Source organism: Cygnus atratus, chromosome 10 (assembly GCF_013377495.2).
Source record: "Cygnus atratus isolate AKBS03 ecotype Queensland, Australia chromosome 10, CAtr_DNAZoo_HiC_assembly, whole genome shotgun sequence".
NCBI classification, from domain to species: domain Eukaryota; kingdom Metazoa; phylum Chordata; class Aves; order Anseriformes; family Anatidae; genus Cygnus; species Cygnus atratus.
In genome coordinates, this window is record NC_066371.1 from 21,933,496 (window position 1) to 21,948,657 (window position 15,162).

A 15,162-nucleotide genomic window follows, 5' to 3' on the forward strand; every position below is an offset into this window, starting at 1 on the left:
CAAAAGATGGAGAGCGACTCTTTGCTCAACCAGATAATCACAGAACAAGGAGGAATGGTCTTAAACTAAAAGAGGATAGATTTAGGTTAGAGATTAGGAGGAAATTCTTCACTCAGGGGGGTGAGGCACTGGAACAGGTTGCCCGGAGAGGTTGTGAATGCCCCATCCCTGGAGGTGTTCAAGGCCCAGGTATGAGGCCCTGGGCAACCTGATCTAGTGGGTGATGTCCCTGCCTATGGCAGGGGGGTGGAACTAGATGATCTTTAAGGTCCCCTCCAAACCAAGCCATTCTGTGATTCTATGAAAATTGTCCAAGATTCTCAAGGTAAACAGCTTGCAGGTATAAAACCCAGCTGAATCTATCACATCAAGATAGCTAGAAAACAGGCTGCCACTCAACGATGCAGCTCCAAAAGCCGTGAATCATGTGAATACACACTCAGGGTGGAAAGACAACTGGTCTACCTTATCCCAAGGGTGTTTGGTGGCTTATTGCACAGTTCACTCTCTTACCACAACAGAATAGCAAGGGAACCAGGTTACAAGGAAAGGAAGGAACTGACCCAAATTTTCTAAGCACTGAAACTACTTTGTTTTCTTTCTGAAGAACTGAATAGACTGCTGCAGACCAGGGGGCCCAGAAAGGAGCATGCTTCCTAGGGGTTAGCACTCCTCAGTCAGCTGCTGAGAATCCAGAAAAAGTCCTGACTGCACTGGAAATACACCACACAAGAGAAGAGACACTTTGGTTGTTGGTACATTGATCTTTGCATGTTCAAAAAACAAGGGTTTTTAAAAAGGAAGAGGAGAACATAATTAAGGTTTGTTTTTTGTTGTTGTTTTTTTTCCAGGCCCCTACAGAACATACTACTTTTAGAAATCGAGACACACTTGAGACCAAAGGAAGATATAAAACTAATCAATGCTTAAGTCTTATACATAGCGCTTATTTTACTTCTTGCATTTTAAGAAACATGTATTTCCATTTAGCTCCTACAGCAGTTCATGAGACAGTGTATATCCCTAGGATCTCAGCACCTTTTTTTTTTTTTTTTTTTAAACTCACACGGAGATACAGAATACAGTAAAAACAATGAAGACATCATCCATTAGGAGCAAGCGTCAATTGCTTTGCTAAGGGAATTTAAATAATAAATAAATAAAACAGTCTCAAAAGACTTCATCTTGTTCAAGAACTGGAATTATTTTTAGTGTTTCATATAACATTCATTTTAAATCACCATAGAGTATTAGATGCAATAACTGCTCAGGATCAGGACAATCAGGTGAAGTCTTAAATGTTTTCTTATTAATTAGACACAGGTCCTTACCATATTAAATTCACCACAGGATTTGCCCCATACCAATTTGCACCCCAAAAAAATAAAATAAACCAGCATTTAAAATGCCTCATTTAATTTTTTCTTAAAGATGTAATATAATGTAATGTAATAAATTTTTCAATTTCCATTTTGTTAAAACAGTCATCCAATAAATGCCTGAAGATATTTTAGGTGAAAATCGCAAGATAAAGTTTCTCCAGAAAAAAAAAAAATACTAGTTCATTTTAAGAAATTATCAGAAAATTGTTAGGGAAAAAAAAACTTAGTCTACAAATGACTGTTAAATACATCCTTTTCTCTCAGAATATAATTGTCCTGTCACTGTTCTAAGAGAAAAGTCAATAGTATTTAAGTAGCTAATTCATCTCAGTCTTAATAGTGACCTTATTAGCTTTAAGGATCTTTGTCTTTTCTGTTGTAAATTTAATCTAACAGGCAGTTGTGAAAAATGGTTATTTCATGGTTTGAAGGGGAAGCTGGGAACTGGTGGCCTTTTGGAGAGGCATAGATTAAAAACCTGAGGCCAACAACAAAACCCTGACTTCACTGGAAGTAGGATTCACCCTCAGCAGACAGCATAGCACCCAAACGTTAGAAAACAGTGGGATCTCTGTCTACTGTAAATTTTTCTCAGGTTTAAGTATACATATATTTACACTCTCTTGTCACTTTTAATTCCAATCTGTAGACTTCTATTATATTTCTTGGCAAGCTATTTCACAGACAAAAATATTTCTTCTCTTAAGCAACTCTGATTCTTTCTTATTCATTTTAACATATATAAATTGGCAACCTTTTCCTAAATAATTCCTTTGAGTTCTTCTGCAACTTCCAAATATGACAACCTCTGCTTTCTTCTTGCCCAGTCACACTAGATGGAAATTAGCTCTTTCACACTTCAAAAGAAACTTCCTACAACTCAACTGAAAAGCAAATATTACTCTTCACTCAGTTTAAAATTCCTAGCATGCGAGCTGGCTGCTTTCTCACCATGAACAAACTTACAATCTTATTTAAAGATAGCTTTGTTAATTAGTATTGACATTTCAGAGCCCAATGGCAGCTTCCTTCCTCACTAATAGCACGGGTGTCACACTAGCTGTATGAAACCCTTATGTAAGTATCTCATTAATCTCAGTTCTACTTTGCAAATGCCATACTGCTTTTGAGAGCATTTCCGTATGTTACATATAATCCAAGTCTTGAACCATTCAATGCCATTCATATGAATGTGTGAAGAACCCTCTCAAAATCAGACAGCATAGCTTGATCAGAACAGAAGGAATACCTTCCTTCTGTCATTTATCAAGGGTTCATCTTCAAAATTCTAAATGCATGTGATCTTCACATGTACATTTACTTCTTGCCAAAACGTGACTTCTTGATCTTTCATTTACATACTGTATTTCATCATATTTTAGATCTCTTACACAAGATGCCTTTTTGTTTATATAACTATGCTTAGAGATCCAATGCATTAATTAGCAATGTATGTAGCTATGGTATTATGCCACTGTGCTAAAAATTGCACTATGTAAGTATACAGGAAAGCATCACTTCAAAGCACTTAAGACTTTTATGGATTCTTGATTTGCCTAAAGGAATCATTCACCTTGGTAAGAATAAAATCATTCCAGTGAGCTGGGATGCTGCTGAACTCCTGTGAGATGGCTATGTTGTTTTCATAACAAGAGTGGTTCTACGTTAATTTAGAGCTGAGATTGTTTTATATACTGGACTTGAATAAGATTCCTTCTCCCTGCTTGATAATAACCAGACAACTATAAGAAAATTTCATCCAATCAGACATCTATCATTGAAAGGAATGTGGCAGGATATAAATACTGCAGCAAGTGTTCTGTAATCTGTCGGTGACATTTTGTTGAATACAAAGCACAGAAAAAAAATGAAAAGGGAATTTTAATGTTCATTCATTGGAAAAGATGATTGATATTTGAAGATGTAAATCAAGGATGTGCAAAGAACATTCTATGAATTAAAGATTGTTAAGAAAAGGAGGAGGAATTTATTTTATTTTTCTTAAAATTTTTAAAAGTGATACATTTAACTCAGAGTTCAAACATTCCAAATTTCTCAGGAACCTTCTGAGAAATACGAACTAACTAGCCTAATTTCACTTTTTAGAAAAATACTAGAAATAACATAAAATTACTTTTATGAAGGAAAAGATACAGCACCACAGGAAAAAAACACTAGAAGGATGAACATTGCTGTGTGCACATTTATCAAGATGATGCCAAATTAATCTAATTTCTGTCACTAATATAGTATCAGGCCTTGCAGACATACAAGATGTGTATGCGATGCCTTGATCTTATGGGACCTTTGATAGGCTTTCATATGACATTCTCGTAAGTCAACTGAGAAAATGTTGTCAAGATGAAACAATTGTAAAATAAAACTAATTAATGAGTGGAAAACCTAATGAAAATTATTGTCAGAGAGAAGCTTTGAGTGAGACCCTGTCTTCCTTGTGTAAATGAAAAATGCATTGAGCCCAGTTCTTCAGGAATCCGTTACTGATTTAGTATTCATTTCATCAGAAGGGTGGATGATGAAACAGTGTTTATTAAATATGCAGATTAGAAAGCTAAGAAACTCTGTAAAATAGATAATATGCATCTAACAGGAATTACATTGGTATACTGGAACCTATTGGATGAAGGAATAGAACATTAAACTTAATATCACTTCTAACATTATTTCTGTGAATCCCACAAGCCAGATTCTTGCAAACATAAATATCTTAACACTCAATCCCAATCCTTCAACTTGAGAACTCATGTTAAAATTGTTTTAAGAAAGGTCACTTTGTCAGTGGCACATTCAGAAACAGCTTGAGTTTTGCTCATACAGGAAAATTCTTGCAGTTTTGCTTTTGTAGAGAAAAGGATTTTCTCTCTTTGTGGCCTACTTTTTTCAACTAATAATTAGTACTTTTTTAGTGGAAGTGAAACAAAATAAAAAAAAGTTCAGTTTTCCACAGATAGCATACAAAGGTAGCCAAACCATTATGTTTAACTTTGGTGATTTTAAAATACAGTTAGGATTTTCAAACATGCAAACAAACCAGCTCCTTTGTTACCTCTTCAGAGATTTATATTATTGTTAGATGAGCTGTATTAGTTTGACCAACTGCAGTTTGGCTCTGTTTATTGGAAACTGCATACACCTTGCTTCTTCTAATATTTTTTGACAAGTAAATGGAGGCCATCCCGAAGAATAGATGCTTCCTCCTCATATTGGGAATAATTTCTGTAAACTGTAAAAACATTTTTGTAGTTTCTGCTACCACTATTGAAATCTAGTGACTCTTCTGAATTCTTCCAGACATCTGGTACCAAATATTTTCAGCCATTTCATGAATTTTACAGCTGTCATTAATAAAGAGGAGACATGCTTAGACACGGCTAGTATGTGCACATCTCTATGAGGAGATTCAGTCAGTATTTCTTCACTTAATTCACGGTCCGTGATTTACAATATATACAATGATTCTGATATTCAAAATTTACCACATTTACAGAACTGGCATTAGATAAAACAGCTTGTAGATTTCATAATCTCATGAAACTTCATTTGAGGAAATCAATGATTTTCCCGTACAAATGTGATTACTTTCAAAGAGCTCAGTAGTCGGAGAATAACTGGATTGTACCCTTCTTTTTGAAGAGAAGATTTGAACAAAAGCAGGTCATCAGGGGAAAATTAAAAATGCCAGGCTTCTGGCTTTACTAGTGAATAGTAAATTCATTTCAAAAGGCAATAGATTCAACCACAGACTGGAAAACCTTATGATCATGGATTTCAAGGTCCAAAAACTTATCTAAACTCATTTTAGTCATGATTTTAGGCTGGATGAATATTCAGGTTCAGCTTCACTAAGCAAACTTATATTAGGTCACATTTTTGTAGTGACCTTAGAAGTGTAATGTATTAAAAAGAAATGAAAGTTTAAGGAAAGTGAAAATGATCACTGTCTCTGATCTTAATGATGTTCTCAGTTACTCAGTATACAGGCCACGAGCATCCAAAAAGATGCACTGGTTTGATCTGAGTGGTTTTTTTTGTATTTATTCACCCAGCTTCAGTGTATACTACCTCCAAAGTTTAAGGGGATCAAAGCTGCACTCTGTTACAGAATCACTGGGTATCCATTTTTATGAGAATGCATTGGGATCAATAACAACACCCTGGATGAACACGAACTGATTGAACTACGAAAAAGTCAGACGCTGTTTCTGTCAGCAAGGTACTTTCTACATGCTAAGAGCAAATGAAGGAAATTGCTCTGTCTCCTGGACCATTCTGATTTTAGAAGTTTCAATTTCAGTGGTGTTCTCAGCCAGAATTCCTGTGTCCAGTGATAATACTGATGCAAATTTCTAAATACAAGATTAAAAATAATTTGTTTATATTAGTACACTCCCAAACTGACAATATGTAAATTCACTATTTTTGGAAGACAGTTAACAGTAAGGCATACAATAAATTGTACAACACATTTTAATTTAACACAAACTGGACAATATCACAGTGTGCGCAGTCCAGCCACTCCAAGTACAAATTCCAATTATTACATTAGAGCTAAGACTTTATGACATTTCCTACAAATGCTAATTAGCTGGTAGGTTAGGGCCCTCAGTCATGTAGCACTTCATCAATCACAAAGCTTAAACTATTAAGATGGAAACTATAACACTTTACACCAAAAGTTGTGTTGCAATTCAAATTAGAATACTATATTGGACCCCTTTACATGGTATTCTTTTATAATAACCCCCACAAAAGAATTTCCACAAACTGTTGTCCTAATATGATCCAGCTCTACATCCTCCATTCTGTTCTTGTCTCAACAGCTACTGTTTTCAACACGAATAAACGTGTGCACACACGTATTTAAATATCTCCAAATTCCTAGAGGACAAAACACACCAGTTATAGCCACTGTATGACAGAGAAAATTTGGGAGCAAAAACGGTTATGATAGAATCGGCATCCAGTTCAGCACTTTTGCCTCTCAATCTACACCTCAGCCATATTCATAGAACTTGTACTTTCTGGTAAGAAATACATAAAGAATTCTGAGGTCTGCCCCTCTGCATGCTAAACTGACAGATATGAGGTGTAAGACTAGCTTTGCCAGGTTAAACAAGGCTATTAAAACAGCATACCCAACTTTACTGGCACTAAAATGAAACAGTGGTGCCAAAGATTCTAAAAGAAAGAAATATTAAGTAATATTGCACCTCTGACATTGACATAAGTTTATTATTACTCTATGCCAATCTACCTTGATCCAAATCCTCTAAATGCTTGCTGTTCCAGGGTTGGGCCTCCTTTAAGCCTACAAATTATACTAAATAGAGCGGTGTTTTTTTTAATTTGGTTACAAATTACACCAAAATCACTGCATGGAAGGACAACGCATCATTAGCTCGCCCATTACTTTTTCCTGCAACAAGTTGCCTTACGTATGTTCCCATGCCATCCTGTAGGACTCACAAGGGCTGGTTTCTTGCCAATGTTTTTGTTTCCTTCACCTCTTAGGGAGCCTTCCTCAGAAGGCATCCTATCCTGTAAGTAAAACAGCTATCCAAAAAGAAGAAGAAACAATACCATCTTTGAGGTAAGCTTTCCTAGTTTGGGTTTGGTCTCCTTTGTATTTTTCACCATGGCAGATAACAGTAATGTATACAAGAGAAAAAATACAGAATTAAACAATGCATCTTTTTAAGTTACATATTTCTTCCTACTCAGTTTCAGGTTATTACTGACAGAAATAATTTTAAGCACTATATACAAATTATTCCTTCCTCAATGACTTGAATACAACCATTGAAATAAATATTATTTTAGGCTGAGTGAAACACTTCAGGCTGAGTGAAGAGAGATGTAGCCATCTATCCTGCATCAACAAATGAAGGCAGCGAAATAACTGGTTATTCACATGTTCTTAAATCAAAAGTAAAAATACACTGGTAAAATTTGGCCCGGCATAGAAAAAAACAAATGGAGACATATTCTAATATTACAGACTGAAGAATCTGTTGCCCAGGAGGAACCTAAAAACTAGAAGCAATTCTTTTCACTTTCAAAAGGGCTTTCATAAGAGTAATGTATCAACTGGTACAATGACCTATTGGAAGGTATGTAAAGAAGTTACAATCCACTAGAGGGCCCAACTATTTCAGCTCCTATAGTCTAGTGTATAGTCTAGGATGGTCCACATCGCTTTCCACCCACTGCAATCTGCGTATATATGTGCTTTATGAGAACAGATTAATTTCTAAATGTTCCACACACAAATGTCTGGCTGCCATCATTTCAAGTGAAAGCAGTAATGGAAGACGTGGCCAAAAAGTCAGAAGACGAGCAAAAATTGGAGAAATAGAAGAGACACATGTAATCCAGCAAGACATAAAGGATTCTGAATGAGATTCATGTAAAGGATAAAGTGACTGCAATCAATATATAGTATATATTTTTTTCCAACAAAATACACTCTCATATGTAGTTGTTATTGGAAAGGTAACCTGTCAAGACTGGGAAGAAAAGAGGTACATCAGAGAACCTTATTCTTAAAACGCAACATCCACTACTAGACTATTTGAATATCTGTGCAAAATGACCACTCAAAAATATTACAAAAGAATACTATAGTACTGGGACTTACTACTATACTCACGCCAACATATTTTTGAAATAACACGACTGAATGAACAATCTGTCTATGGTCAAAAAGGAGCTGTGCTCCTTTAGCCTTTGATAGAACATAAAGGCTCTATGAGATATGAATGCCCTGGGTTGCATTAGTTCACCTAGCAAGGGTGAACACATCTAGCATTCTTTAATATCAAGGCACTAATGCCTTGACATATCTAGGAAAGCTTGAAGACAGTAGAGAGACTCATAGAACATCTTCCCTTCTATATGCAAGCATTATGGTCCTGGGATGAACTTGTACCTACTGCCAAGAATGGTGGGATGCTCAAAAAGGATAATCACGAGAAATCATGATCTTAAAGAGCACTGCCAAAATGGGATTGAATACCTAAGTGAATAGATTTTTACTTTTTTCAGCTTTATTTCAAAACCTGATTTGTACTGGTGACATACAGAATTTACTATTTTGTGTTTGTACACTAGACACATGAAAAGTAAACAGTGAAAACATGTTTTACAGTTCCATACTCTACATTTTTTATTTAAGCAAGAGTGACTAGAACAGGGCAATGTATAGATCAATTTTTTCTCTACTTAAATCACTTGCAAGTGAATTTATCCCCTAACATATTGGAAATAACGCACAAGCAAAATAATGGCCCAAAGCTGAAAATGTGACCTAAAGGTCATTTAAAAATATTTTTTCCAATATGGTATCATTTTCATATTGAAATAAAATGGTGTAATGATGACCTGATAATATTATTTTGGGGTATGCTAACACCTATATATTGTGATAATGTTATTAAAAATATTTCAAAGAAACAAATTTACACGTAAGTACAACATGATGAATAACGTCAAAGTATGCAAATTAACTTCTTTTTTTGTAATCAATAATTCATTCTTCTATAAGCAAATGCACTATTTAGCCAATAGCAAATAAAATAAAATTGAACTTCCACAGCTCCCTGATGAAGCATATTTACCAGGATAAAAACCTCCAAAATATTCAGATGCCAATCCTAATCTTAAAGAATAATTTAGTGCTCTCATTTTGCACTTAGTTATTAGCAGGATTTATCACATGGTAGACCAGAGCTCACTAGGCTATAATGTGTTTAATCCAGGGTTTAGTGAGCAGAGATAGCATAACTTGAGAGTGATTATTTTCAATAAGAAGTCAGATGCAAAAGCAGCAAGACCATCTGTAAGCCCTAATAAAATAGCCATGGTGTGTTAAAAACAGAAAAAAGCACCCTGTTGCATATTACTGAGTCCATAGCCATGACAGACAATGACTACAGCTCTGTGATAGATTATTATTCATCACACAATTTTGATCACTGAATCCAAATCCCTCCTCCTGATCTAAATACAAGACCAATTGGAAATTGTTGGTTTGGTTAAAAAACACAAACCATAAGAAAAGATGCATTATTTTCTGCAAAATTCTGAAGTGATGTCCAAAATTAAACAGCATTCAGCACAACAAAAAAAAGGCTTAATATTTACTATTTTTCATATCATCAACATTGCTAAAAATGCAAACATTCAGAAGGAGATTCCGGAACAAGATTAAATTGGATGGGTACCTAAGGCCTTCTCTGTTTCTGAAAAATAAGGACTTGGCTCTATTAAACTCATCTATTTAGCCAAACGCAGACAGAAATACAGATAAAGAATGTGAACCCTATGTGAGTCATGGAGGAAAACCACCATAACATTGTAGAATAATACATGTATCTATCATCATCATTGCTAATAAAGAAAAGTTTGGGTTACTCTCAGGCATGAACTACCTACATAGTAATAGACAATATGGAGTAGGCATTGTTTAATTGACTGAAAATGGCAGGAGGAAGTAGTAGTAAAATACATTTGATCCCAGGAACTATTTCTCCATTCATGCTCTCAAGTGCATCTATACATAATAACGTGATGCACACAATACACTCAGTACCTACTTTCTAGCATACACATTTTTGTGAGCCTAAGAAAAAGGATATGGTAAGTACTCTATGACTGTATGCAGAACCCATGCAGACCTACGTTCACAGGAAAGTTCAGCCCCCACAACTCCACCACCAAGTAGAAACTGTAATGATTAAATCCAACATCCCAAATAGAGTAAATGCAATTAGCTCAGTCTGTGGAAAACTAGAAATAAGACTAATAAGGCTGTCTGGAGAGAGCCTCCATTCTTAATGTCTATAGCTTATCGTGCATAGGAAAAGCAGAAAATTTACTTAGTTTCCTTTTCCACTTCCTTCCCTCCCTCTCCACCAAAATGTCTTTAAATAAAAATGCACTACACTAATCTTTTAGTAGTCCCACACATTTTATTTGAATTATCTGGAAAGAATAGTATTCAATGTTAGTAAGGATAACAGAATCCCTCACAGTGAGGAGTAGGTTTTGTCAGAATTGTTAGGACTTTCATTTAACTCCAAGAATTCTGTGCAAACTGCGGAACATAATATTTTTGTAATACAATTAAAATATAACACTGTAGAAACAATCCCATGGAAGATAACACATCTATATTATAGAACTACTTAACTATTACAGACGTACTCCACGCTTTTTTAATATTTTAAAGGTAATATGCTCTAAGAAGTGCATTTCCTTTATATGTGTTTCAGAAATTTTACAACATATCCTTTCATCAATGATCTTACCTTTTTTTGAAGGACATTAATTTTCCTTTCTTTTACTTCCAACATGTCTTTCATATCTCGAATCTCCCCAGCTAGGGTTCCTTTCTCTTCTGTGAGGTCTTGAAGTTGTTTTGTTTTCTTATTGAGAAACGTTTCTTTTTCTTCCAATCGTAACCGCAAGGCATCAACCTACAGTAAGTAAATGAAACGCATTTAGGTGTTCGTAAGGATGAACAACATATTTTATTTATTTTACTTACTTTTTGTGTCACCTAGGAAACTTTTTTTTTAATGTAGATTTTCCACCTGTATCTCAGACCAAAGGGATACTTTTAGTTGTTAAAATGTAATTAAAAAATAAAGCAGTTTTAGCACCAAAGCATAAACAGAATAAAGTAGAAGAGTCAAAGTTTTAAACATGACACTAAGAGAGTCCAGTCTTGACATATGCATATATGACACACAAAAAAAAAAAAAATCTTGACCTATTAAATATATAATTCATTGAAAATAGCGCTCTGCATCTTCTTTTCAATTTAACTGTTAAAGCCATGACGTGGCTCAATACTACAGTCAGAACACAGATTTGGACATATATCAGAAACAGAACTATTTAACGAAGAGACAGCAAATGGGTAAATGATAAGGCTCTTCACTTTTCTCCAGTGTATCTCTCATAAGTCTCTTAATAAATGGGTCTTATTGTACTTTTCTATAGTAAGCACAATTTTCTATTACATAAAACAATGAATATGTCAAAGATTTTCATACACAGAAGTGTCTTAATAGAGAACCTCACCTAACTGTTCTGCATTACATGACTGCTTTTTATCTGCCTTTAGAAACTCTACAAAGTTCCAAAAGAAAAAGAAAACTCATAAGTTAAACAAGCATTCTAATGGCCCAGAAAGTACATGTAATATCCTTTGTTTTCTCATTTCCTGCTGTATAAACGCTCAAGGATGCAACTTTATAATTCTCTTAATGCAATTCCAACAGTTCTCAAATTGAGGTCAGGCAAATAGTTGCTGGTATCTAGAAAAAATCCATAGATCACTTGATGCTGACTACTATTTGTATATAGTTGTTTCTATAAGCAGCTCTTCTGCTAACAGCAATTAAAAAGCCTTGATACTCATAAAAGCATTTAGAAATGAGGAATAAAAATAGTTGACTCTCCTCCACAACAAACAAGAGGAGAGGGGAAAAAAAAAAAAAAGCAGCAGCCACGTTCAGGGACAGTAGCATGATTATCAAAGAAAAAAAGCAAGGAATGGAGGAAAATCAACAGGATACCTGTTCAAGGAACTGGAAAAGGACAGGGCCAAAGCAGCAGGGATAAGGATCCAGGAGCACAAGAATGGAAATGACAAATAGGGGCCAAAACGAAGACATGAAAGTTTAATTTTCCTCAAGTAAATTTAACAATCTTACTTCACAGATGCAAATCCCTTGTGCCTTTTTAGTAATGCCTTTCTACATAACCAATGCCTAGAGTAGTTATCATAGAGTAAGTTATAATCCCAAATGGAAAAATGTGCTATTTTGCACACTGTGAAGAGGAGAGGAAGTGGTCACTGTCAAGATGCTCACTGATACAATCTTTGAGAACATCTAACACATTAGTCCAAATATTAGCTCTCAAGTTTCAAGAAAGTTTCAAAGTCAGAGATTTTGTCACAGTTTCCTTAAATTAAAATATCATAATGGAATTCCATGCCAGTAAAGCACATACTTGAATGCTTACAAAGATGCGATGGTGCAGTGAAAGCAAAACCACAAGGTGAAACTGCAGCAGAAAAGCAGAGCTAGAAAATGAAATTTTGTAAGTTTAAATGGTGCAGCTTTTTATATAGTAGAGAAGAATAAAATGAATAGGGATCAATACTGTCTTAATTCAAGAATCTAAAGATCCAGACTTGAGCTGACAGTAGAATATATGGGATCCAAAATATGATGCATGTAATCTATGCTGACCTTGATAATTCGTAAAATGGGAAGTTTTACATTTCACTGAAATGGAGAGACCACCTAATATTATTACTCAAAGAATTCTTTAGAAAGTATGTGCAAAGGCAAGCTAAATTACACTGACAAATAACAGACACAGACACAGATTTCTAGGTTGGAAGAGACCTCAAGATCATCGAGTCCAACCTCCGACCTAACACTAAGTACTCCACTAAACCATATCACTAAGCTCTACATCTAAACGTCTTTTAAAGACCTCCAGGGATGGCGACTCCACCACCTCCCTGGGCAGCCCGTTCCAATGCTTAATAACCCTTTCGGTAAAGAAGTACTTCCTAACATCCAACCTAAAACTCCCCTGTCGCAACTTTCGCCCATTCCCCCTTGTCCTGTCACCAGGCACGTGGGAGAACAGACCAACCCCCACCTCACTACAGCTTCCTTTAAGGTAACTGTAGAGAGCGATAAGGTCGCCCCTGAGCCTCCTCTTCTCCAGGCTGAACAAGCCCAGCTCCCTCAGCCGCTCCTCGTAAGACTTGTTCTCCAGACCCCTCACCAGCTTGGTCGCCCTTCTCTGGACTCGCTCGAGCACGTCCATGTCCTTCCTGTAGCGAGGGGCCCAAAACTGAACACAGTACTCGAGGTGTGGCCTCACCAGAGCCGAGTACAGGGGGACAATCACCTCCCTAGACCTGCTGGCCACACTGCTTCTTATACAGGCCAGGATGCTGTTGGCCTTCTTGGCCACCTGAGCACACTGCTGGCTCATATTCAGCCGACTATCAACCAATACTCCCAGGTCCTTCTCGGCCAGGCAGCTTTCCAGCCATTCATCTCCCAGCCTGTAGCTCTGCTTGGGGTTGTTGCGCCCCAGGTGCAGGACCCGGCACTTGGCCTTGTTGAACTTCATACAGTTGACCTCAGCCCATCGCTCCAGCCTATCCAGATCCTCCTGCAGAGCCTTCCTGCCCTCGAGCAGATCGACACACGCACTTAGCTTGGTGTCATCTGCAAACTTACTGAGGGTGCACTGGACGCCCTCATCCAGATCATCGATAAAGATATTAAAGAGGACCGGCCCCAGTACCGAGCCCTGGGGGACACCACTTGTGACCGGCCTCCAACCAGATTTGACTCCATTCACCACAACTCTCTGGGCCCGGCTATCCAGCCAGTTTCTAACCCAGCGAAGCGTACGCCAGTCCAAGCCCCGAGCAGCCAGTTTCTTGAGGAGAATGTTGTGGGGAACGGTGTCAAAAGCCTTACTGAGGTCAAGGTAAACCACATCCACAGCCCTTCCCTCATCCACCAAGCGCGTCACATTGTCATAGAAGGAGACAATAGCGTAGAATTGTAAACAAAAGAGAACCGAAATTAAACTGAATTGGAATATCTCTCAAGTCATCGTGTTCCCCCTCCCCTGCCGCTAGCATATTTTAGGCTAAACAAAGATATCGAAGCATATTTTAAGCTAAACTCACTAATGCCAAAGAATTACCTACCACCTAAATTCTACTATCAATCCTTTTGATATAAAAGGCATTTTTGTAATGAAAAAGTAGACATCTCAATTCATTACACCTAAAGAGTATGTTTAGGTTTAACTATTGGTACTGTAAGAGTTGCACCTTACATGCATTGGTCCCTTCAATGAGCACTTCAGCTAGATCATACCTGCTTGCACATACTGGTTCAGACAACACACCATAGAACACTGGGTGGGGAAACTTTGGAGGAAAAAAAAAATCATTATGTAAGAAGTTTTTAAAGACCAAGAAAGGTTTTTTTGTTGTTGTTGTTGTTTTATGTGATCCTTATTATTGAAAACTGTTTTGTAAATAAAATAATTAATACAAGAAGATACGGTATACCCAAGAAAGTTAGGATAATTTAGCAAATAATTGCACATGCAATCTGATATCTTTAAACAGAACAACAAAACCAATCCACTCCTAGCATTAAGCACTCTGGATTCCATTTTGCATTCCATGTGCAGCCTCTAACTCCCAAATTCAAGCCTAGGTTACAGAGATTTTATTCTTAGTGAAGTATTTCAGTTTTCCAGAAGGCTGGTTAACACATTGAAACTTCCAGTCCAGGAGAGGAGATACTAAAAATACTGTTAGAGACCTACTTCCCTATTTGCACTTTGGCTCCACCCGGAGCAAGAAAGCCACAATGCAGCACAGAAAGCACAGAGGGGCAGCATGGGAATGGTGAACATTAGCAAGGTTTACAAGCCTTTCGCACAGCACCATCATTTTATGAAAAAGTAGAGATAAAACTCTACAAAAACTAAGATAAAAACAGTGCAATCATTTGTCATTACAAAGACAGATCTCCTTGAACAGAGGCCATTTGTCTGATACTGTTTTCATCTACAGCACTGAAACCAGGAGGTGTTCACATTAAGTGGATCCATACAGGCTTGTTTTGGCTGCTAGCTACACTGTTGAGAAGACAAATTTGGACTGAAAACATATGATGTGGCAGTCTAAAAT

General features: G+C 36.6%; 1 protein-coding gene across 1 annotated transcript in view; it reads right to left on the bottom strand.

Moving 5' to 3' along the window:
• Window positions 1–15,162, bottom strand: part of ERC2 (ELKS/RAB6-interacting/CAST family member 2) — a 519,869-nt gene that overhangs the window by 335,224 nt on the left and 169,483 nt on the right. The window contains exon 7 of the mRNA XM_035558284.2: window positions 10,712–10,879. Coding sequence (XP_035414177.1) covers window positions 10,712–10,879 — 168 coding nt within the window. The remainder of the gene's footprint in view (window positions 1–10,711; window positions 10,880–15,162) is intronic.